Source organism: Erythrolamprus reginae, chromosome 1 (assembly GCF_031021105.1).
Source record: "Erythrolamprus reginae isolate rEryReg1 chromosome 1, rEryReg1.hap1, whole genome shotgun sequence".
Lineage (NCBI taxonomy): Eukaryota > Metazoa > Chordata > Lepidosauria > Squamata > Dipsadidae > Erythrolamprus > Erythrolamprus reginae.
This window is the reverse complement of record NC_091950.1, coordinates 340901442-340927205: the sequence shown is the minus strand read 5'-3', so window position 1 is coordinate 340927205 and position 25764 is coordinate 340901442. Positions and strand designations below refer to the sequence as shown.

The 25764-nt window shown below is 43.0% G+C and overlaps 1 protein-coding gene across 1 annotated transcript in view; it reads right to left on the bottom strand.

Moving 5' to 3' along the window:
* Nucleotides 1–25764, bottom strand: part of LOC139157370 (cation channel sperm-associated auxiliary subunit epsilon-like) — a 144080-nt gene that overhangs the window by 86506 nt on the left and 31810 nt on the right. Inside the window, exons 3-5 of the mRNA XM_070734069.1 lie at nt 20628–20652; nt 17833–17910; nt 11200–11303 (exon numbers count right to left, since the gene is read on the bottom strand). Of these exons, the coding sequence (XP_070590170.1) occupies nt 11200–11303; nt 17833–17910; nt 20628–20652 (207 nt within the window). The remainder of the gene's footprint in view (nt 1–11199; nt 11304–17832; nt 17911–20627; nt 20653–25764) is intronic.

Below are 25764 nucleotides of genomic sequence, written 5' to 3'. Positions count from 1 at the left end.
AGGTCTTTAACCGAGTGAGGATTATCTGTGATAATTTGATTATTCAGTTCGTATTTGGAGTTCAGATTCTTCTACTCAATGTGTAGGACAGAGCATTTGCTAGTTGAGATTTGGAGTTGCCATGTGTTAGACGACTCAGAAACAGCGTCAAGGTCTTTTTGGAGAGTAGTTGTGTTATCAGTGGTGTTGAAGAGTTTTACATCGTCGGCGAAGAGGACACAGTTGCTTGTGATGTACAGTGAACCCTCGAGTTTCACGTCCTCAAGGATCGCGAAAGGGCTATTTCGCTAGTTTTCAACCCGGAAGTAAACTCCACCATCTGCGCATGCGTGCCCTTCCACGCATGCGTAGATGGTGGAGTTTCCCCGCCGGGCAGAGGCTTCCCTGGGTCTTCCCCCTCTTGCCCCGGTAAGACCCCAGCGGCGGTGGGCTGGAGCGCGAGCTTGGGGCAGCCTAGCTCCGCTTCCCAGCTGGGAAGCGGAGCCGGCAACAGCGTGGGCGGGCGGGCGGCGCGCTCGAGCTTGGGGCAGCCTAGCTCCGCTTCCCAGCTGGGAAGCGGAGCCGGCAACAGCGTGGGCGGGCGGGCGGCGCGCGCGAGCTTGGGGCAGCCTAGCTTCGCTTCCCAGCTGGGAAGCGGAGCCGGCAACGCGCGCGCGCTTGGGGAAACCCCAGATCCGCTCCCCAGCTGGGGAGCAGCCCCAGCAACGCGCGCGAGCTTGGGGCAGCCTAGCTTCGCTTCCCAGCTGGGAAGCAGAGCCGGCAACGCGCGCGCGCTTGGGGAAACCCCAGATCCGCTCCCCAGCTGGGAAGCGGCCCCAGCAACGCGCGCGAGCTTGGGGCAGCCTAGCTTCGCTTCCCAGCTGGGAAGCAGAGCCGGCAACGCGCGCGCGCTTGGGGAAACCCCAGATCCGCTCCCCAGCTGGGAAGCGGCCCCAGCAACTCGCGCGCGCTTAGGGAAACCCCAGATCCGCTCCCCAGCTGGGGAGCGGCCCCAGCAATGCGCGCGCGCTCCTCAGCAACGCGCTGCGGCGGTGGAAGTAAAAACACCATCTGCACATGCGCAGATGGTGTTTTTACTTCCGCACCGCTACTTCGCGAAAAATCGATCATCGCTTGGGGTCCTGGAATGGAACCCTCGCGATGATCGAGGGTTCACTGTAATCGCAAAGGTCTGATGTAGAGAATGAAGAGCATTGGTCCCAGTACACTACCTTGGGGAACAACGCTTTTAACTGGGATGGGGGTGGATATGGTGTTTCCTATTTTGACCACTTGTTGTCTGTTTGACAGGAATGCTGTAATCCAGCTATGGAGGGATCCTGAGACGCCATAGGATTTGAGTTTTAGGAGTAGTTTGTCGTGGACCACTGAATCAAAGGCTTTGCAGAAATCAATATAAATTGCATCTGTAGATTTCCCTTGATCTAGATGAGTTATCCATATATTTTTGCAGTGGAGGAGCTGCAGGTTGCAGGATAGTTTTTTTCTGAAACCAAATTGTTTGTTAGAGAGCAAATTATTAGTTTCTAGATGGAGAGTAAATGATTTGTTTATAACTGATTCCATGACTTTGCGTGGCACGCAGCATAGTGAAATTGGTCTGTAGTTATCTACAAGAGAGGGGTCTCCTTTTTTGAAGATGGGGATGACCATTGCTTTCGACCATAGCTTAGGAAGTGTGCTGGTTCTGAAGGATTTTTCAAAAATTATGCTTAGTGGTTCAGCTATGGCAGAAGAGAACTTTTTTAGGAAGTAAGCACATAGACCATCTGGTCCGACTGATAGAGAAGGTTTAAGGTCACGTAATGCTTTTTCAACTCGGTCTTCAGTGAAGTTTACTTGGGTTAAGTCGTTGAGGGAGGTTGAGGTGCAATTGATGAAACTGGGGGATGAGCCATTGCTGTTAACAAAGACAGAGCCAAAGAAAGAGTTGAGGAGGTTGGCTTTGGATGAATCATCATGGTATTCTTTGTTATTGGGTCCTTTGAGAGGTGGGATAGGTCTAGAATCTTTGAGTTTATTGTTGACAAAGTTGTAGAAAGCTCTATTAGATTTGGTGCGTAGAAGGTTTTCCTCGTTTGCTGTAGTAGTTAAGGCATTCTGTTTTTATTTGATTTCAAATGCTTTTATATCGGCTTTTGAAGTTGGAAACTTGTCCTTTTTTGTTTTTCCTCCAGAGAGATTTTTTTCTTGTTTGTAATTTTCTTATTGAGATGGGGAGGTTATTTTTTTTGTTTATGGTACATGTTAGAGGTACATGAAGTCTGATGATAATTTTCATTTGGAGTAGGAATGTGTTGTAGAGGTCATCAGTAGTGTAGCATTCAGAGAATAGAGTTTTCCAGTTTAATGTTGAGAGGCGGGCTTCAATGACTTCGTAGTTCGCTTTTTTTAAATTGAATTTTGGTATTGTATTATTTTGGTGGTTCATAGTGTGGCTTAAGTTGAGACTGAAGTTTATCATACTGTGGTTGCTGTTGGAAAATGGTTCTCTTATTTGTAAGCCATATATTGTACTTTTGCTGTTGCAGAAGATGAGATCCAGACATTTATCAAGTCTGGTATTGTTAGTTACTAGTTGGTCGAATCCCAGATAGTTGACGGTATTATATATAGTAGAATGGATGGGTTCCGTGCTGCATTCATTTAAGGACCAGTTGATGTGTGGTAGGTTGAGGTCTCCGAGGAAGATAATGGGGTATGGGCAGTTGGTTGCCCACGCTAGTAATATGGATAATTTGTTAGCATGTTCGATGTCGTACTCCGGGGCTCTGTAGCAGAGTAAGAAGCGAATTGTGGTATTTAGGGATAAATCACAGACAATAGTTTCAGGTACCAATAAATCCTGTGCAACTTTGAGGATTTTTAGGTTCAGTGATTTTTTGAAGAATATAGCTACTCCGCCTCCTCTGCGGGATTCACGGTCTGAGCAGAACACATGGTAGTTTTTTGATGTGATAATGGAGTCTGGGTAGGAAGTATTTAGCCATGTTTCGCATATTAAAATTATATCAAAGTTGGAGGTGTCAAGTAGGAGGAATTCAGATATCTTGTTGACTAAACTTCTAGCATTTAATAGTTTACATTTGAGATTGGTCTTGTGTTGGGGATTGGTTTTGGGGTGGTTAGAGGAAGTAAAGGGCACGCTTTCCTATTCTTGGTTTGAGGTGGTAGGGTTGTCCATTTGTTGTTGTGGGATGGTGGTCTGGCAGGTGTCAGTTTGATGCTGTGAGATGGTAGCTTGAAAGTTAGACCGGAAGATGTGGGGAGAATTATGGTTTTTGGGTTTGATGCTTTCTGTGCGGTAATCTATGTAAAGGTTTGTTTCACCAAGTTCATAGCATCTCTTGAGTTCTGCCTGTAGTTCGCAAGAGTGAATACGTTGGAGGAGAGAAAGATCTGGTCTGGATCTGAGTTTGTTGAAGGACTTGTTATTTCTGGCAATGTGGTTAATGGTCTTGATGAATTACTGTTTTGTTTAGTTTTGCATACTACTGTTGTGATTCAGTCTGAGGCTCCTCAGGGAACGGCTGGAACTCTGCCGACTCCATGCTCAGAGGGGGAGGGCGAGGAACAGGAAGAGGAGGAGAACCAGGCAGACAGGGAACAGGAATGTCAGGATGAGGAGGAGGGGGAACAGTCTGAGACCCCCGGGGGGGAGCTCTCCCCAGCAAGCAGCCTGGAGTCATTAGATGAGAACACACAAGCCATCATAGATATGAGGCAGAGAAGGGCAGCACAACGAAGGGGACAATTAGCCAGGTATTTCCATCCCTAATAGGCAACAGCTGGGTTTGGGTGTGGTTCTCCTCAGAAAGGTTGAAAAGGCAGGCCCGCCCTTCCTGTATTGTGGAAAGTTATATTTTGGGAGTCCTGTGACCTTGCTTAGATCCTTGGCGTCTGTGATTCTGGCTTATGGCCTTGAAGGCTGAAAACTTGGGGGAGGCGTGGGTTTTATTATCTACAGTGGTGTGTGTGCCAGCAAGAAGCTTGTTGTATTGTCTGGCCGTCGTGACTCTTCTGTGAAGCTTCACAGCATTCCAGTTTGTAAGAACAGTTTTTGTTATCTGTGTTTGTTTTCAAAGATATTAAATGACTTTGCTTTTTACCAGCGTGTCTGGCTACTGTTTTTAGTTGGTGTTAATGTCTGGGGGAACCCAGACAGAACAACTACTTTGCAGAAGTGGGGAGCTATTGACCATCATTGTACTTGTGCTCAGGTCCAATTCTGGTAACTTCCAAAATGTCTTCTTGGGCGATTGTTTGTGCATGTGAGTGATGGAGGTGGATGATATTTCTTATTCTTGTTACATCTGATTCATGACTTTCATCAAGACCAAAGAGGATAGCATTCTGGCGTTTTTGTTCATGTTCCATGGCATCCTTGACTAGGGTAGAGATATCAGTGGCAGAATTAGTGGGTTTTTGGAGTATTGGAAGTAGTTGAAGTTGAGGTTGTGGTAGTGGAGTGGTGAGTGGTATTTTGTCGGGTGGATCCAGTGTTTGGATATTTTTCTCCATGGATGAGAGTCTTCAATACTTTCTGTGAATTCTTGTTGTGTTTTGAGAAGTCTTGGTTCAATACTTTCTATGAATGTTTGTTCGGTTTTGATGGCTTCTTTTAAGGTGTTAATCTCATCAGACAAACTGCTAAATATATTTAGCTTGGGGGTGCAGGATGAGCACATATAATGAAGAGTTTGCTTTTAGAAAGGTGGCAATATGTTTAGAAATATTGAGGCAGCTTTTGTGAGCAGACTGATTGCAAGTCTGACATTTTATGAAACCATCATGATAATTGATAATGTCATTGCATTTAAAGCATTGATAGCTGTGATTATCAGTTGTTGCTTGTTGTTCTTTTTGTTCTTGTTGTTGTATATTCTTTTTGATTGGCATTTCTGCTTTGATTTGAGCTGTTCTGTGCCAGCGTCTGTCTACCAGGATGTGGGTGTGGGTGTATTAGTGCTTCAGGAAAGTCTTTTGGTTACCTTGCCTGAGTTTCTGGCTTCCTGCTTAGTGGGCCTCTTTATGACTTTATAGTGTGTTGAGGGAGAGGCAATTAGGGTTGTAGAGTTTGTAATTTTAAGAGAGAGGCAAATAGTTGAAACAGGCAAGAACAATGCCTTTCAAATGTACAGTAAACCCCCCTCTTCCTTCACAGCCAGCACCTGGTAGTTTAAGCTTGCCTTATTAGCCCAAATGGTGTTTGCGGAGGTGATTTAGAAGATTTTTCAGTCTCTCTTTAAATGGAGCATTTACAGGTCCTTTTGTTGTTAACAGGACTCCTAGCGCTTGTTCAAACTAAGGGTTACTCTCTTGGTTATTCTCTTGGGTTACAAGCTTCTGATGGCTCCAAGCCTTGGTTGATAGCTCGGCTGGAGGCAGGGTAAGCTGGGTTCTGCAGGGGGTTCGGGCTAATGGCAAAAAGTTTGATGGTGCTAGGGTGCTGGAGGTCCTGGGGTGCGCTGGGCAGATTGAGGCTTTGTGGTGTTCAATGGGCAGTAGGGATCAATCACTTACGGTTTGATGTCTTGCCTTGTTTCCTCGTGGAACATTCTCTTCTCTTCTCTTCTCTGCTCTCCCAGAAGTGCTGATTGAAAATGTTTTTAAAATATTTATATTCAATAAAATTACTTTTAAAAAATAAAGAAAAGGAAAGGAAGGCAAGGAGCTGACTCTGCTCTGCTCTATTATTATTATTATTATTATTTAAATAATGAATTAAAGGGCAGGGATAAAATGGCACTGCATTAAAAAAGGCCATCTTAAAAGCCACTGGACTGTATGTAAGGCCAATCACTAAAGGTAACAGGAAGAAGAAACCACTATGGTTTAGCAATGATGTAAGGGCTATAGTCAATGAAAAAAAGGCTGCCTATAGGAGGTATAAAGAGTCTGGAAGTATAGCTGACAGAGAGGTGTATAAAATGAGACAGAAGGAGGCGAAACAGATAATGTATGCTGCTAAAGCCTCAAAGGAGGAAGAAATTGCCAAATCTGTAAAGAAGGGGGATAAAACCTTCTTCAGATATATCAGTGATAGGAAGAAGAAAAACTGCAGCATCACAAAGCTTAGTACTGGAGATAATACATACAGTGATACCTTGTCTTACGAACTTAATTGGTTCCAGGACGAGGTTCGTAAGGTGAAAAGTTTGTAAGATGAAACAATGCATCCCATAGGAATCAATGTAAAAGCGTGCAAATCCTTCAGGAAAATCCCAAACTTTAGAAGGGAGATGAACGGAGGCCAGGGAGGAGCAGCAAAAGGGGGCAGGTAGAAGAAGCAAGGCTTGGGGAAAGGGTGAGTGGGAAGGAAGAAAGAAAGACAAGGGGGGCACCCTTCCCTTTTCTTTCTTCAAACACATCCTTTCATTACCTCTGCAAACATTCCGTTCTCCTTGCCTTCTTAATGCAAACTCTTTCGCTCTCTCCAAGCCACCCCTCCCTTTTCTTTCTTCAAAACACACCCTTTCATTACCTCTGCAAGCATTCCATTCTCCTTGCTTTCTTAATGCAAACTCTTTCGCTCTCGCCAAGCCACCCCTCCCTTTTCTTTCTTCAAAACATACCCTTTCATTACCTCTGCAAGCATTCCGTTCTCCTTGCTTTCTTAATGCAAACTCTTTCGCTCTCTCCAAGCTGCCCCTCCCTTTTCTTTCTTCAAAAAAGAAAAAAAAACCTTCATCCCACCAGAGGCAGTTTGTGTTCATAAGGTGAAAATAGTTCGGAGGAAGAGGCAAAAAAATCTTAAACACCGGTTCGTATCTCGAAAAGTTTGTTAGAAGAGGCATTCGTAAGATGAGGTACCACTGTATATTGATGGGAATAAGGAGGTCGCTGACCATTTGCATAGCTACTTCGGTTCAGTTTTCTCAGAAGGCAGCTTGCAATATAATACTATGGATGGATATAGCATTGCTTCCAGCTGTAGGGATTCAGCTCCAGTGATTTTAGAAGCCGATGTCTTAGAAGAACTTGAACAATTAAAGATAAATGAGGCAATGGGTCCAGATGGCATCCACCCCAGAGTTCTTAAAGAACTCAGATCTGTCATTGCTACCCTCCTGACTGATTTGTTTAACCAATCCCTTTTAACAGATGTTCCTGATGATTGGAGAATGGCCAGTGTTGTGCCTATCCACAAGAAGGGCAGTAGAGAAGAAGCCAGTAACTACAGGCCAGTTAGCTTGACATCAGTTATAGTTAAAATGATGGAGACTCTACTCAAAAAGAGGATAAATCAGCAACTAAAAGACAATAACTTATTGGACCCAAACCAGCATGGCTTTACTGAGGGAAAATCATGTCAGATAATCTCATTGATTTATTTAACTATGTCACAAAAATGTTGGATGAAGGTGGTGCCGTAGATATTGCCTATCTGGACTTCAGCAAAGCCTTTGATACGGTTCCACATAAAGAGCTGATAGGGTTAGTGAATATTGGACTTAATCCCTGGATAGTTCAGTGGATTTGCAGCTGGCTGAAGCATAGATATCAGAGGGTTGTTGCTAATGGCGAGTATTCTGAGCAGAGCCTGGTTACAAGCAGTGTGCCACAAGGGTCTGTTCTGGGTCCTATTCTTTTTAATATATTTGAGAGTAACATAGGCGAAGGTTTAGTAGAGAAGGTTTGCCTATTTGCCGATGACTCTAAAGTGTACAATAGAGTTGATATTCCTGGAGGCGTCTGTAATATGGCAAATGATTTAGCTTTACTAGATAATTAAGCAGTTTAATGTTTCCAAATGTAAAATAATGCACTTGGCAAAAGGAATACTAAATCTGAGTATTGTATTGGCAGTTCTGTGCTAAGCAAAAACTTCAGAAGAAAAGGATTTAGGGGTAGTAATTTCTGACAGTCTCAAAATGGGTGAACAGTGCAGTCAGGTGGTAGGGAAAGCAAGTAGGATGCTTGGCTGCATAGCTAGATGTATAACAAGCAGGAAGAGGGAGTTTGTGATCCCGCTGTATAGAGCGCTGTTGAGACCATATTTGGAATACTGTGTTCAGTTCTTGAGACCTCACCTACAAAAAGATATTGATAAAATTGAACAGGTTCAAAGACGGGCTACAAAAATGGTGGAATGTCTTAAACATAAAACTTATCAGGAAAGACTTCATGAACTCAATCTGTCTGGAGGACAGAAAGAAATGGGAGGACATGATCGAAACATTTAAATACGTTAAAGGGTGTAATAAGGTTCAGGAGAGAAGTGTTTTTAATAGGAAAGTGAACACAAGAACAAGGGGGCAATCTGAGGTTAGTTGGGGAAAAGATTAGAAGTAACGTGTGAAAATATTATTTTACTGAAAGAGTAGTAGGTGCTTGGAACAAACTTCCAGCAGAAGTTGTTGGTAAATCCACAGTGACTGAATTTAAACATGCCTGGGATAAACATATATCCATCCAAAGATAAAATGCAGAAAATAGTATAAGGGCAGACTAGATGGACCATGAGGTCTTTTTCTGCCGTCAATCTTCTATGTTTCTATGTTTCACCTTTCTGCTAGTGCCATTGCACAAGCCTAATGCAAGCCTCCTGTAAATCAAGCAGCTGCATGTCAACTTTCAAAGTTTTCAAGTTGTCATAAGCAGGAGGTGGGGGAGAGAACTGACTGAGCTGCTTGGTTGCCATAATTGAAACTACATTCCACAAATGTCTTTATACATATTGTATGCTAGGTTACCGGAGTCATTAGGAAGGCTGTGGTTTTTACAGCCTGCCAATGTGGTTCATTGGAGAATGTGATTTATGACATGCCCAGGGAGGAAGAAGGTGCCAGGGTCACAGGGGCCTGTAAGTTACATGAGGTTAGTTCTGACTCCATCGGAGTATTGACGGAATATTGCACCTAATAAATGACTGTATTTCTTTTTATGCTTGGCTTCAATTAATTAATTGAAGGCATTATTTAGGGCATTAATTCTGATTAAGGCATTAACCAGAAACTTCACACCATATAGAATGTCTGGATCGCCCGTCTTCTCCCCTCTCTGCCTTTATGCTCGTGCTTGTGATGTGCCAAGGGGCTGGCTGGCTGCAGCTGCGGCAAGATGCCATTGGCCCCCATGCACTCTCCACCTCTTGAGATGGCCATGTCCATCCCCCATGGCTTATTTTTGGATTAGTGCTTATATTATGTCCATTACAAAAAATCAGACTAGGAACTTTTTTTTTAGAAAACACAGTAGTAACATCATCATTGCAATGGTGATACGGAGTGGAATCCATTACTTCTGTTGGAAAACCAACTATGGTATTTATATCTTTTTTCAATAGACATTTGTAGTTTACAGCCATTCCATCATAGTTTTACAGGCTACTAAACCAAGCTTGGCAATGTGATTTACCTTGGGGTACTTACATGCCAGCAAAAATTGAACATAAAATTATTCAATCTGTTCCAGAAATTGAGTTAGAAGGTGTGTTAGTAGCTTTTTATGTATGTCTCAAGAGAAGATAGAATACAATAGAATATGAGATTGGAAGTCAATATTACCATTTTTACAAGGGCAGATCATTTTCATATACGGATTTTTTTATTTTACATCCAAGTCTGCTGCTGATACATATGATGATGTATAGTATTGAACTGTAATGCTTGCTGAAACCTATTGCTTGTAGTATAATCCAGGTATATTTTGGGAAGAAGTGGGTTGCTACCGGTATGCCCCGGAGCTCTGTTCCAGTAGCAGCCCACGGATTGTGCAATTTGCTCACAACAGCTCCATTGCGGTCTTCACCGGTCCATCCCATGGCATCATCTTTTTTTAAAATTTATTTTGACTTTATTTTGGTTCCTGCGCATGTGCAGAAGCAAAGTCTCATGAGAAGATGTGCCCATGCATGCAATTTCAGTAATTTTTTACTTCCACGCATGCGCCAAAAGTAAAAATTTGCCAAAATCTTGCTCATGTGTGTGTCCCTTCACAAGATTCCTGCGCACACATGTGGACGTGCGCACAATTCGTCATGATGCGTGTGCACTGGTATTCAGGTAAGAGCAACCCGCCCTTGAATGCGGGTCTAGGAAAGCTCGCTATAGCCAACTCGCCACAGGACAACTTGCAGCAGAACATTTCAACCCTGCATTACTCATTCCATTCAGGCACTTTTATTATTGATGATCATGTTTTTGTTGAAATCATTGTAATCTTGTATTTCTTGATTGACTTTTTAAATTTCATTTTTATTGGCCTGATTCCATCAAAATTAATTTATCTTTTGTATTTGTTGAATTGTTTTGTGGCAAGATGTCCTGTGATGTGTTGGTTGTGATGAGTTGTCCTGTGGGGAGTTGGTGCAATGAATTGGCCATGGCAAGTTGACCAGGGCAAGTTGACCATGGTGAGTTGTTCCATTCCTCTACAATGCTGCTTTGAGGAGTACATTGCTAAAAATTTTGAAATAATAGCTAAGCCTACTTCTGCTCATCCCAATAATTTGGCAATTATTTTTTCCATTTAGTTGGTGAGAGAGTTTCATACAATTAATTTATCAGTGGTGGTACTGCAATATTTGAATTTTTTTGTCAAATGGATTGCGATTTTTCTCTGCATCTCACTATTTTGCTTCAGAAAAATGTCAGGTAAATTCTTTCTTCATATGCCTTGCGTTCTTCTTCACTTTTCAGCTTATGTACAAGGCACTTATTTATTCATATATCAGATATTGATTTTAAAAAGTTAGATGGTGAGTTGCAAGAGAAATGGAATTACAAGTGACTTACTGAGAAACAATTTTAAAAAAATATCTAGAATAATTCATTTTTTCCCCAGAAATTATTTTTTAAAAATACATCATAGTAAGGATTAAATAAGGCCAGCACCATGAAAAACGATGGTCACATGGGAAAAAAAGGTATATTACAGATGGGAAATAATGATGTGTTTGACAAAGTCATAGCTGGCTAATTGGAAAAAAGGCATTATCAGAAGGCAAACGAAATATTATAATTTATTTTTGCACACAGCATTATTGTATCACAATTCAACTAACTATTAACCCTGACTCTTGCTACATGGGGAGGAAACATAATTTTTCAGATAATATTTAATTTTAAAACTGTTATCAGGGTTGCTAATGACTGTCAGTTAGCATTATCTGAAGGGTTACATTCTTGCTACCCCTTCATTTGTCATTTCAAAAGCATTGCATTACACTATATAATGTAATTAAAAGAGCAGTACCCATTAACAAATGATTGGCTATAATATTCCATTCCTGTATACAATGTTCTAATGCTAGGTTCCTGTCCCAAATTCCAGAACTGCTTGCTAAGGATACTAGAATACTGTGAAATAAAAACAGTTATTATTTTTAAGACGATTAAAAAAAAAACCATTTTGTTAAATATAAATATAACTTCATTTGCATAAAGTTCTACTTCTTAGCAAAGATAAGTTAACAATACAAAAATAATGATTAGTATGAAATTTATTTTTACTGTGAGTTGACCAACCATAAAATTTATTATAAAACCATAAATCAATGCAGTGTCACAGTCTCAAAAGTGACAAAGAATTCAAATCTAATGGCTCAGAATAACTAGTGGATGATCCTTTTTTTAAAGATTATTTCTTAATAAAATTATTTTTTTCTACAATATTTAAATTAATGAACTGAAGGCTGTAGCAAAAGAACAAATTACAAGCTCAAGAACAAGCCAATTATAGGTAGAAAAGGGGTTTTGGAGGTCTTCCAAAAATAGTTTAATTGAATGGTGTAAAAAAAACCTGGTTATTACTTGGAGACAGAGGTGGGTTCCTACCTGTTTGGACCGGTTATATAGAATTGTTAGTACCTTTGCAGCCTGGGTTGCTGGAATCGGCAGTGACCCAGGCCTGCCATGCCCCTGAGCTGGTTCTCTTGGTGGCGCCACAGGTGGCACCATCTTTTTTTTTTTGCTTCTGCACATGCACAGCTTTTTTTAGTACTGTGCATGTGCGCACACAGGCTCACGAACCACACATGTGGCTCACAATGTGCCTGCTTGTTGCCTCCCTGAGCAAACTGGCAGTAGCAGGATCTGGAACACACCCCTGTTTGGAGAGGAAAAAATGTGAGCTTATGTTATTTATTAATTAATTAATTAATGAAATGTATATGGCCTCCCATCTCACAAAAAGTGACTCTGGGCAATATATAACAAATATTTCAACTACTAAAGTGTCATGTCACAAAAACTCCAAAATGCATGAGATTATCCATTGCCTCGAAAGATATGAAACTTATTCAGTGATATAAGATTTAACATATCAAGATGCTGCAAGCATAACATGTAGGGTAGAATTTCTGGAAAACTAAGGCCCTTCCCATGTCCAAGCTATCCCCTAGGACAGTGATGGCGAACCTATGGCACAGGTGCCACATGTGGCACGCGGAGCCATATTTGCTGGCACACAAGCTTTTGCCAATCTCAGCTCCAATGTGCATGTATGCGCCAGCCAGTTGATTTTTGGCTCGCACAGAGGCTCTGGGAGGGAGTTTTTGGCTTTCAGAGAACCTCCGGGGGGTGGTGGTGATTTTATCCTGCCCTGGCTTCAGGGAAGCCTTTGGAGCCTGGGGAGGACAAAACACGAGCCTACTGGACCCACCAGAATTTGGTTAACAGGCTGTTTCCGGCCTCCAGAGGACCTCCGGGGGGTGGGGGAAGCTATTTTTGCCCTCCCCAGGCATTGAATTATGGGTGTGGGCACTCAGGCATGTGCAACAGCAGGTGCACATGCTTTTTCAGCACCCGAGAGAAAAAGGTTCACCATCTCTGTCCTAGGAGAAGCTACATATTCCAAATGGCTATGTGGCAGCATTCCAGGTCCACTCCTCTCATATGATGGAAGCCAAAAAGACCCAACTACACCCAGCCCTCACTCCAATTACCAGAATATGTAAAGGAGCCCGGATTATGTAAGTGTCCTTAATCCAGGTGCTTGCCAGCCATCAACATAACTATCCTGCATCTCTGCCTTGGGATCTCAACTATCACATTGATCATAGGAAGTTTCAGTCCAGCGTTGTAAGGCCTGTCTAGTTTAATGAAAGGAGGACTAGGGGTGACATGATAGCAGTGTTCTAATATCTCAGAGGTTGTCACAAGTAAGAGGTAGCCAAGCTATTTTCCAAAGCACCTGAAGGTAGAACAAGAAGCAATGGATAGAAACTAATCAAGGAGAGAAGGAACCTAGAATTAAGAAGAAATGTCCTGACAGTGGGAACAATTAATCAGTGGAAGAATTTGTCTCCAGAAGTTGTGGATGCTCCAACATTGGAAGTTTTTAAGAAAAGATTCAACAACCATTTGTCTGAAATAGTATAGGACTTCCTGCATGAGCAGGGGGTTGAATTAGAAGACCTCCAAAGTCCCTTCTTTGTTATTCTGTTCTATTATAGGCAACAGAACCTATCAAAATGGCTGCTATATCTCAGGACTGCTTGAGCAGCAGCCGCAAAACACAAGGCACTCATCCTACCCCTCACCTCTGCCAGATAACAACAACAACAACAACAACAATAATAATAATATCTATTAGACTTATATGCCGCCCCTCTCCAAATACTTGGAGCAGCTCACAACAAAATACAAAGCACAAATCTAATATTAAAAACAATTATAAAAACCAATTATAAAAAACAGTCATACCATCCAATTAAACCATACATAAAATGAAACAGCTAAGGGTCAGTTATGTCCCCCAAGCCTGGTGGCATAGGTGGGTTTTCAATAATTTGCGAAAGGCAAGGAGGGTGGGGGCAGTCCTAATCTCCGTGGGGGAGTTGATTCCAGAGGGCTGGGGCCGCCACAGGGAAGGCTCTTCTTCTAGGGCCCGCCAGACGACATTGTTTTGTCGACAGGACTCGGAGAAGGCCAACTCTGTGGGACCTGATCGGTCGCTGGGATTTGTGCGGCAGAAGGCGGTCCCGAAGGTATTCTGGTCCAATACCATGTAGGCTTTCCATATGCTGCCTTTCCCTTCACCCAGTACAGTAGACAGACTGATTACTAAAGGCTCCATTGGCTAAGACTCTATAATCAACCACCAATTACTTGCTTTGTGCCAACCCATTGTCTCTGTTTTCTCTGCAGCAGAAGACTCAAGATGGAGAATTGGAGTCTAAGCCACTGTCCATTGCCATTTCCTCCAGTGCACCCTCTGGAGCCAATTCCATGTCACCATCAGCTGGAATAAAGACCCATCAAGCTCTGCTTACTTCCAACCACTCTCTAAAGCACAGGTGCCAAACGTGATCATGTCATATGACATATTGTGATGTTTTTTGCCTTTGCAGAGCTGGAGTGGGTGTGGCCTACATGTGACATGTCTGGCCTGCTCTAAGGAATCACCCACAATGGAAAGCTATCACCCAACATAGTTCTACTTAGCTCCTGCCAGGGAAGATGTTGATTGAAGTTCCATTGATCCTTTTGAGCCATTTGGTTCATTGTCACCACACTGGTTAACTGCACTGCTGTATTCCCCTTCCTCCCGCCAGCCCAAAGAATTAACATTATCATTGTGGCCACCCATTGATCTGATTGGAAAAACCTATATACACCATACACAATTACTGTAGGTGTGCCTATCAACAGGCGTCTACCTTGATGCTATGATGGAAAAAACATGAATACACCAACAAAACTCTCTTTCATTGGAAACGTTTCTTATCTTTTCCCCTTCTCTTCTCTTTTATTTCTGCTGCACGAATCCCACCAACCGATTAGGTTCCACAGAGTTGGCCTTCTCCGGGTCCCGTCGACTTAACAATGCCGTCTGGCGGGACCCAGGGGAAGAGCCTTCTCTGTGGCGGCCCTGGCCCTCTGGAATCAACTCCCCCCAGGGATTAGGACTGCCCCCACCCTCCTTGCCTTTCGAAAGCTCCTGAAGACCCACCTTTGTCGCCAGGCATGGGGAAACTGATATACCCCTAGCTATTATGATTTATGTATGGTCTGTTAGATTGTGTGATTGTTTTTTTTATAATAAGGGTTTTAAATTGTTTTTTAACATTAGATTTGTACATGGTGTATTGTTGTTGTCATCATCATCATCATCATCATTATTACTACTACTTGTATTCTCCCTTTTTTGTTGTTTTTTTTTCTCTTTTGATCCACTATCTTTCACATTTGACCATTAAATATAACTATCTTCATCACCTCAAGGCTCGACTACTGTAATGCTCTCTACATGGGGCTACCTTTGAAAAGTGTTCGGAAACTTCAGATCGTGCAGAATGCAGCTGCGAGAGCTATCATGGGCTTTCCCAAATATGCCCATGTCACACCAACACTCCGCAGTCTGCATTGGTTGCCGATCAGTTTCCGGTCACAATTCAAAGTGTTGGTTATGACCTATAAAGCCCTTCATGGCACTGGACCAGAATATCTCCGGGACCGCCTTCTGCCGCACGAATCCCAGCGACCAGTTAGGTCCCACAGAGTTGGCCTTCTCCGGGTCCCATCTACTAAACAATGTTGTTTGGCGGGACCCAGGGGAAGAGCCTTCTCTGTGGCGGCCCCGACCCTTTGGAACCAACTCCCCCCAGATATCAGAGTTGCCCCCATCCTCCTTGCCTTTCGTAAGCTCCTTAAGACCCACCTATGTCATCAGGCATGGGGGAATTGACATGTTCCCTCCCCCTAGGCTTGTAGAATTTATGCATGGTACGCTAGTATGTATGATTGGTTTTAATTTGTGGTGTTTTTTTAAATTAAATTAACTTAAATATTAGATTTGTTTTACATTGTATTGTGTTGCTGTGAGCCGCACCGAGTCTGCGGAGAGGGGCGGCATACAAATCTGATTAAACTCAAACTCAAACTGCCTCCTACTGTATACCTCCCAGTGACTGACAAGGGCCAACGAGACTGGCCTTCTCCGGGTCCCATGCAACTGGCCAGTGGGAAGGGCCTTCTCTGTGGTGGCTCTGGCTCTCTGGAACCAGCTGACCCTGGAGATCCGCCCACCCTACTGGCCTTCCATAAAACTGTAAAGACCTGGCTTTTTTGGTGGGCCTGGGACTGGTGATCGAATGAGACACCATCTAGATCCAGCCATGAGAGATATGGAGAGATATACAGTGATACCTTGTCTTACGAACGCCTCTTCATACGAACTTTTCGAGATACAAGCCGGATGTTCAAGATTTTTTTGCCTCTTCTCATGAACTATTTTCATCTTACAAACCCTCGCTTCTCTCCCGGATGCTGCTGCTACAAGCAGCGGCCAAAACAAACCCTTTTAAGTTTGCACCTCTGATGATCGAAAGGGAACTGGAGCCAGGCTTTCCCTTGCGGGGTCTCCCCCTTCCCCCCATCCCATCTACTAGAAATCAGCACGTCTGAGGAGCTCTCTGCAGTTGCGGGTGGATAAAGCAAGGCTGGCAGAGTGCTTGGAGAGGCAGGGAAAAGGGGCGGGTGGAGTAATAATTGGGAGTGGGGTGTCCTGGAAGTTGAGATATGGACTGTCATACCCTCCTCATTTTCTCTCCCCCTGTTTCTTTAAGGCTCCCTCCCTCTCTCGCAAGGGACGGCAAGGGGTGGCCAGCTCTCCTGCCCTCCTCTCGGCTCTGCTACATACATTTTCCCTGCAATTGATCCAAGCACTGGCAGGGAAGATACGAACTGAAACAAAAAGGGGGCGGGTGGAGTAATAAATGGGAGTGGGGTGTCCTGGAGGTTGAGATACAGGCTCTCACAGCCTCCTCATTTTCTCTCCCCCATTTCTTTAAGGCTCCCTCCCTCTCTCGCAAGGGACGGCAAGGGGTGGCCGGCTCTCCTGCTCTCCTCTCGGCTCTGCTACGTAAATTTTCCTTGCAGCATTAAAGAAATAGGGGGGGAGAGAAAATGAAGAGGCTGTGAGAGCCCTTATCTCAACTTCTTCGCGAAGTTTTCAGGGAACTAAACAATCGAGCGGCCCCAAGTCTGATGGAAGAAACATGCCCCCCCACCATCCTCAGAGCCTACGGTGCTCCAGTTTTGCTCTTCTTTAGTTGACAGACTGATCTCCCCCTACACTGTGTCTCTATCACCTGCGCTTCGTTGAGGACCAGAGTTCGGCGGCTTGCTCCCCGTGAGCAAAGGGGAAAGAAAGGAACCTCCCCTTGTTCTCTACCGGTATTCAGGGACCCCACACACACCAGAGTAAGAGCCAGGGAGCCTTGTCTGAGGCCGAAGGTCTGGATTCCCCTTTGCTGCTACCGCTGAAAACACTTTCAAGGAAGTTGGAAGCCCCGCTGGCTGACAAGCCGCCAGGCAGCTTCCCTCCGAGCAGCCTCTGCTGTGTTCCCCCCTCTCTTCCACCTGCCCCTCTGGGAAACATTGTTTCATCTTACGAACTTTTCTACTTACGAACCTCATCATGGAACCAATTAAGTTCATAAGACGAGGTACCACTGTATATGGCTTTTACTAGGATTTTGTAATTATTTTTTAAATTGTTCTTTTAAATGTTGTTTTTATTTGTTGTAAGCTGCCCACATCCTTAAGGAATTGGGTGGCATATAAATTGGATAAACAAATAAGCAAGCAAGCAAACAAACAAATACATGAATAAATTTATAATATCTGATTCAGAACATATTTCTCCAAAAATCAATTGAATTACCATTCAGTGGGATTGAAGTTATCTGTTTTCTCTTCAGCTGCCATATTGAAAATATTCTTGTGCAGTAATTAAGGAAAAAATGTTTTTAAATATGTTTAAGTGCCAGATTAACTAAGATATAAGAAGCAATTTTACCTTGCTTCCGAAAGTGTGATAGCATTATATGTATGACATGTAAATTAAAAGTCTTATACTTTTAAAACAAAATAAAATACTTACTACTGCTGGCGAAGTGGCAGTGTTTTTCTGTTCCATACTATCTGCTTTATCTGGATCAAATAACCATAACTTTAAAATCTGACAAAAATATAGATTAGTATTACAGATGACAGCTTTTTGTTTTCATGGAAAATGTTTTTTTTAATTTCTCTAAATGTTATGTAATTATTAAAACAAGTAATTATATTTAGTTAGTTAACAAATTGAAATAATTTTATTACTATTAGAAAATAGATTACCACATTTTTCGGTATATAAGACACACCGATGTATAAGACGCAACTAGATTTAAGGGGAGGAAAACAAGGAAAAAAGTATTCTGAACCAAATGGTGTAATATTAAATAGTAATAGTAATAGTAACCTCTCCAGCCACGAGTGGATGGGCTTTGTGGCTCCTATTGTTTTCTCTGGGAAATGTCTCCCTTCCTTCTTTCCTTCCTTCCTTCTCTCCCTTGCTCCCTCCTTCCTTCCTTCCTCTCCACTTCTCTCTTTCCCTCCCTCTTTTCCCCCCTTTCTTTCTCTCCACTTCTCTCTCTCTTTTTCTTCTCTCTCATTCTCTCCCTACTAGTTCCTCTCATTTCTGTGTACCTCTCCCTCTCTCCCCCTTCCCTCTCTCGTTTGTTCCTCTCTCTCCTCCTTTTTGCTCTCATTTCTCTCGCTTTCATTTCTGTTTTTCTCTCTTTCCTCTCCCTCTCCCTTTTTCTTTCTCTCCCCTTCTCTCTCTCTCATTTGTTTTCCTCTTCTCCCTCTCTCATTCTCTCTCTCTCTCTCTCTCAATCTTTCTCTCTTTTCTCTATTCCTTCTCTGATTTACCTCTATTTCCATGTCTTTTCCGGCGTGTGGACATGTGGCTTAAAAGGGTGGGTGGATTACAGTGGGGCCTTCGGCCAGGCAGCCATTGCAGTGAAGGGCAAGATGAAGCCCGCTGCTCTTTGCAGCGTCCCTGGGCTGGCAGCTTCAGCCACCTGGCTCCCTTTGTGGCTCTGCCTACACAGCCATGGGGGAGTTTTTATACCAGGGCTGGTGGCAGGGGCGCTCTGAAGACTGCACTGGTCTTGAGGCATGGACAGCCAGGCCCAAGGGCACTTGGAACGAAGCTGTCTCAGCCGAGCCAGGCGAACGGCTGTGGCAGGGGGCAGTCAGGTGCTGACTGTCCCCTGGCTGAGGGAACTTCGCTCTGATTGCCCTCAGTCCTGCCCGCCCCTGCCTCAGCTGAGTCCCTGCCTTGCGTGGCACAAGCGCTGTGGTGAGGGTCTTGGAGCGCCCGCTGCAGCAGAGGAGCAGGGTCTCCTGGGCTGTTCTGCCAGTGCGGCCGCCTCCTCCTCCCCTGCTGCACCAACAAAGGACTTCCGCCCCTGGCCTTGCCTGTTGCAACTACTCTCTCACTACAGAAGAAAGTCAGGGCTTTGTTGCCCAGCTCGGCTGAGGCAGGGGCAGACAGGTCCAAGGGCGCTCAGAGTGAAGATTGAGTTCATGAAGTCTTTCCTGATACATTTTATGCTTAAGACCTTCCACCACTCTTGTAGCCCGTCTTTGGACCCGTTCAATTTTGTCAATACATTTTTGTAGGTGAGGTCTCCAGAACTGAACACAGTATTCCAAATGTGATGTCACCAATGCTCTATATAGCAGGATCACAATCTCCCTCTTCTTGCTTGTTATACCTCTAGCTGTGCAGCCAAGCATCCTACTTGCTTTCCCTACCGCCTGACTGCACTGTTCACCCATTTTGAGACTGTCAGAAATCACTACCCCTAAATCCTTCTCTTCTGAAGTTTTTGCTAGCACAGAACTGCCAATACAATACTCAGATTGAGGATTCCTTTTGCCCAAATGCATTATTTTACACTTGGAAACATTAAACTGCAGTTTCCATTGCTTTACCACTTATCTAGTAAAGCTAAATCATTTAGCATATTACAGACACTTCCATGAATATGCAGGGATGTGGTGCTGCTGCTCCTTGAAGGGAAGCCACCGGAGCTGCCTCAGCAGTTGCCGCCACCACCTCCCGCCCCACCTCGGGAGCATTCAATGCATAAGACGAACCCAATTTTTAAATATTTCGCGGTAAAAAGGTGTGTCTTATACACCAAAAAATACAGTACTTTTCCCAAGTAAATGAGAAAGACAATGGGATTACTCTGCTTTAGTGTTCATGAACATAATAGTGTTCATGATATCATGGATTTCACAACACAAAACACAACATCACTAACAATCAGCACCCAGATAAGAGAAGATTAATATCAAGATTAATACTAGACCAATAAGCAATAGCTCAACCAAGGAACTATCAATTCAAACAAGCTAATAGTAAACAACAGCCTAAACAAGGAACCACCAAGACCACTCCCACCAATACTGACAGGCAAGCCACTAGCATATAAACAGAGAACAAATCTCACACTCTTCTACCATTGATATTACTTAGTCAGGTAATAAACCTCTACAAGAAAACAACCAAGCTCAGAAACCATCAAGGATTACACAATCTTAACTATCAACGACACATTTAAATAATAATAATAATAATAATAATAATAATAATAATTTTAAATAATTTAAATAATTCCAGCCTCAAGTTGGAATGGGATTTTTTTATTTTAGTAAAACTTTTATCAGATATATGCATATGGCCTTTTACCAGCTCTGAGAATATAAATGATAGGGAATGAGAATTAATAAGAAAGTCACGGCTTTTGCTAAACCACCTGCTAATATTGTCCAGAAACAGAGATTGGTTAATATTCTCTTTACATTTATTGACTAATGTATAATGAACATGCTTACCTGAGTTGGCTGATCATCCAATAACCTTGGGGGGAAAAATACTCAGTTTACAAAAACATTGAAAAAATCCTAGTGAAAATAGATAGGATCATTTTCAATTGAGGAGTTGATAGCAAAGCTTTGGTTCAAATCAAAGATGTGAAGCTCGAAAAAAATTATTTGAAGATATATTTTGTCAGTTCCTTAAAGTTTCCCAACTTAATTCTGTTAATAAAATGATGTATTCCAACTCACCAATATACTGTGACTGATTTATTTCATGTTTTACAAATAAAGATGCTTTTATCTTCTCAGATGTGGATGCATTCATTAGGATATTCTTGGCTGTATGCAACAAGGATGATTTGTTGGATTATTAAGGGTATCCTTTTACATTTATATAGTCTGAAGATATCTTGCTGAATAACCTCCACAAAAGAATGGTTGGTGAATACAATTGTGATATTTGCCTGATATTCTCAGTAAGTAATAGTGATAATAACTCTGTTTGTTTCTCAAGAGGCTAACAATTATTCTAGTCATTTATTTATTTTATTTTATTAAATTTCTGGAATGGATTTTCAGAAAAGAAATTGAGATATTTCTTTTACTCCTTGTCCATAGCATTTGGGGTATTTGCCTCCATGCAATTCAATATTTATAATATCTAAAATCCTTGGGAGAGGTCATTTGGAAATCTGGACTGAGATATTTTTAGCATGGGATATCACACTATTCTGTCTCCACTTCTAAGCAACTGAAATGATGTAATCCCCTACAACAGAGTCAATCGGATCACAAATGAATATTTACTTCAAAAAATGTACTGGGATCTGACAACTGCACTGGAAAAATGCATACAAAAAAGTCTCTGCTGTGGAAGCATGCAGAATGTATATGCTAGGTAAAATAATATATGTTATAATTTAGTAAATTTAAGAGTACAAAAAAGTGAAAAAGATACAAAAGAGAGATTGAAAAATAAAACGTAAATAAAAACATTTCCTTCCATTAACCATTACAGGTAGTCCTTGACTTACAATCACATAGTGATTGTTTAAAGTTATTATTTAGCTGAAAAAGGTGACTTACGACAGTGAAGGGCTATCAAAAATTTTACTACCACACTGGGGGCGTGGCTTATGCAGGACACTCTGCATTTTCTTTCAACATCTTTCAGTGCGATTCAGTGCTCTGAATTTTTGCTACCCCACTGTGTTCCATCCCCTATCCGGGCAGTGGCCCACCCCTGCTTACAACCCATATCAGAAATTCTTATGGTTGCCCCCCCCCGCCATCATGTGACTGCACTTCAGGCACATAGCAACAGAGTTTCATTTATCTCTCATTTGTGTCAAGGGTGACACAGATTACAAAACAGCTAAGTAGTCTGCAAGCTCCAACTACTCAGGATATCACCTCCAATCCACAAACATCAACTAATCAGCATACAGTAGAACCCCGACTTACGAGACTAATTGGTTCCGGAAGGAGGCTCGTAAGTCAGAACGCTCGTATGACGAAACATTGTTTCCCATAGGAAACAATGTAAAGTCAATTAATCCGTGCAACAACAAAAAAACCCACTGCCGCCGAACGCGGAAGTTAGCGTTCAGAGACAGCTGCGAAGCGGCGCGCGTGTTTTAAAACATGGCAGCCGGCCTGGCAGCCGAGCCCCCCAGGCCGGCTGTGACGTTTTAAAACACGCGCGCCGCTTTGCAACTGTCTTCTGAAGCCGGAACGCTAACTTCCGCGTTCGGCTTCAGAAGACAGCTGCAAAGCGGCGCACGTGTTTTAAAACGTCACAGCCGGCCTGAGGGGCTTGGGGGGAAGCCCCCGAGCCCCCCAGGCCGGCTGCCACGTTTTAAAACACGCGGGATACGAGCGCCAAGGAGCTGTCTCCTGAAGCCGAACGCGGAAGTTAGCTTTCGGCTTCAGGAGACAGCTCCTTGGCGCTCGTATCCCGAATGTGAGCTTGGGAGGCGAACAAAAATGTCGCTCCCCTCCCAGCTCTTATCTCGAGTAGCTCGTAAGTAGAGCTGCTCGTATATCGAGGTTCCACTGTACATTAATTACATCAATGACCCCAGGTGTTACCCCACTGACTCACCAGGAAGTTTCAACACAACTTACAGCTGCTGAGCCAGCACTCCACACCCACCCACCAGTATTTTCAAGATACTAACCCGGGGTTTAAGATTTTTTTGCCTCTTCTTCCGAACTATTTTCACCTTACGAACCCGCCGCCCCTGCTGGGATACCCCACCTCTGGACTTCCGTTGCCAGGCAAAGGCTCCCCTCCATGGGAAACCCTACCTCCGGACTTCCGTGTTTTTGTAATGTTGCAGGGGAATCCCAGCATCGCAAAAACGGGCATTTCACTGGCAACGGAAGTCTGAAGGTGGGGTTTCCAAGCGAGGGAAGCCTCAGCGAAATCGCAGCATCGCAAAAACACCGAAGTTCGGAGGTGGGGTTTTGAGGACTTCGGTGTTTTTGTGATGCTGCGATTTTGTTTCATCTTACGAACTTTTCACCTTACGAACCTCGTCCCGGAACCAATTAAATTCGTAAGACAAGGTATCACTGTATATTAGATGATTGGAGAAGAAAAATGGGCTTTGGAAGAATATCTGGCGATGCACTGACGCTAGAATACTAGGAAGGCTTACTGAATACCAAAATGGCTTACAAGAAGGATCAAATGAAGAACAAAAAGTGGAATGGGAAGATAAGATATTACATGGCCATTAATAAACAAATAAACAGGTAAGGCAGATAATATCAAGACCTGACAGTGGCTAAGAACAGAAATATTGAAGAAAGAGACAGAAGACTGTAAAGGTCAAGCCTTAAGAACAATGGCATACAAAGTGAGAATAAAATAAACCTAGCTACAGATAGTAAATACTCCCTCTGACAGAAAGCTAAAGAAACAATGGATCAACTAGTTAATTGCTGCAAGAATATCATACAGATTTTATTTTTTAATTTTTAATTTTATTTTATTGATGTTGTCCATTACACAATGAGGGTTTTAGTGGGTCTACACATAGTAAAATACATAATGAAGGTTATAGAGGATATACTCATAGTAAAATGTACCTAAGAAAGAATAGAAGAGAAAATATAGAAATAAAATATATCAATGAAAGAATAGAAGAAGAGATATAGGAATAGAAGAAAGGTATAGGAAACATAGGAGAGCAATAGGACAGGGGACGGAAGGCACTCTAGTGCACTTATGCATGCCCGTTACTGACCTCTTAGGAATCTGGAGAGGTCAACCATGGACAATCTAAGGGTAAAGTGTTGGGGGTTTGGGGATGATACTATGGAGTCCGGTAATGAGTTCCACGCTTCGACAACTCTGTTACTGAAGTCGTGTTTTTTACAGTCAGGTTTGGAGCGGTTAATATTACATTTAAATCTGTTGTGTACTCTTGTGTTGTTGTGGTTGAAGCTGAAGTAGTCACCAACAGGCAGGACCAGGATTGAAAGTCTAGTCACGTAGGGTATTCTGTTTTGAGTGGAGGAGTGAAGAGCTCTTCTGGTGAAGTATCTTTGAACATTTTCAAGAGTGTTAATGTCTGAGATGCGATATGGATTCCAAACAGATGAGCTATATTTGAGGATGGGTCTGGCGAAAGTTTTGTAAGCTCTGATAAATAGTGAGAGATTGTCAGAGCAGAAGCTACGTAGGATTAGGTTTACAACTCTTGAAGCCTTCTTGGCTATGTTGTTGCAATGGGCTTTGGCACTTAAGTCTTTTGTTATTAGTACACCAAGGTCTTCAACTGAGTGGGAGTTATCTGTGATACACTATGTAATACAAATTTTGTTCCCAGCTTTTAAATGTTATATTCCAATTGCTTATGTCTAAAACAAATTAAAAATTGCTTACATTCTTCCTTATGTAGTGTTGTTTTAAAAAGGTGTATGATTTATTTTTCACACCAAACAAATAGGAATGCTATCCAAATTCCCAATTAAAGCCCACTATTGTCAATAATCTTCTGTCTCAGAGGATTATCCAGTCCTTAATCCAGGTCATGGCTTCGGCCTGTTGATATAATCTCCAGTTTGGTAACCCCATCCCTCCTCTTGTCCTGTGATCCTGTAGGTATCTTAATTTAATTCTAGCTTTCTTTTTGGCCCAAATGAATCTGTGAATTATTTTGTCTAGGGTATCAAAAAAGTTTTTGTTTAATTTAATAGCGGCCATTTGAAACAAATATAATAATATAATAACATTCATCTTTATTAAGGCAATTTTGCCAAGAAGTTGACGTTTTGCCCATTTTTCTAAGTCTGTTTTTACTTTTTGTATTACTACTCTGAGAGTACTTTTTCACTCTTGTCTTTATAAACTGGCCACATACATAGCAAAATGCGTCTGCTGGATGTATGCAACCTCTTGATGCCATCTAACTTGACTAAGTTGCTGTGTACTGCAGTGTTTCCCAACCTTTTTTGAGCCGCGGCACATTATTCATATTTTCAAAATTCTGGGGAACACTGAAGGGGGGGCGGGGGCGGGGCTAAAGAAAAGTTTGGACATAAAAAATCTCTTCCTCCATTTCACTCTATTTCTCCCTCCCTCTTTCTCTCTCTTCCTTCCCTTCTTTCTCTCTCTCCATCCCTCTTTCTTTCTTCCTCTTTTTTGCTCTTTCTCTCTCCCTCCTTCCCTCCCTCCATGTCTTTCCCTCTCCCTCCTTCCCCCTCTCTTTCTCTCTCTTGCTTTCTTTCCCTCTCTTTCTCTTTCTCTCTTTCTCTCATTCTCTCTCCCCTCCTTTTTCTCTCTCTCTCTTTCTCTCTCGTTCACCATGCCGGCAACAGAGAGAAAAAGAAAGAGAGAGAGAGAGCTGGAGAGAGAATGGAGGGCGCCGTTGTCTTCGCCTCCGCCCGCCGGCTCTGCAGCTAAGAGGCAACAGCAGCCATCAGCCTCCTCGCCCTCCCAGACGTTCCCAGCGCCCGGCCACGCGCCGCCTCCCGTTAGCCCGGCTGACCTTTCCCTGCTGCCGTTTTGTCTTCATGGCGCAAAGCCACACAGTCCCGGACTCCCGGATCGCTCGCTTTTCCGGCCAGCAAGCGCGGCGCGGCGCTTTCCTGGGCAGATGGCTTTGCTGACCGGAGAAGCGAGTGAGCGCCATGAAAACGG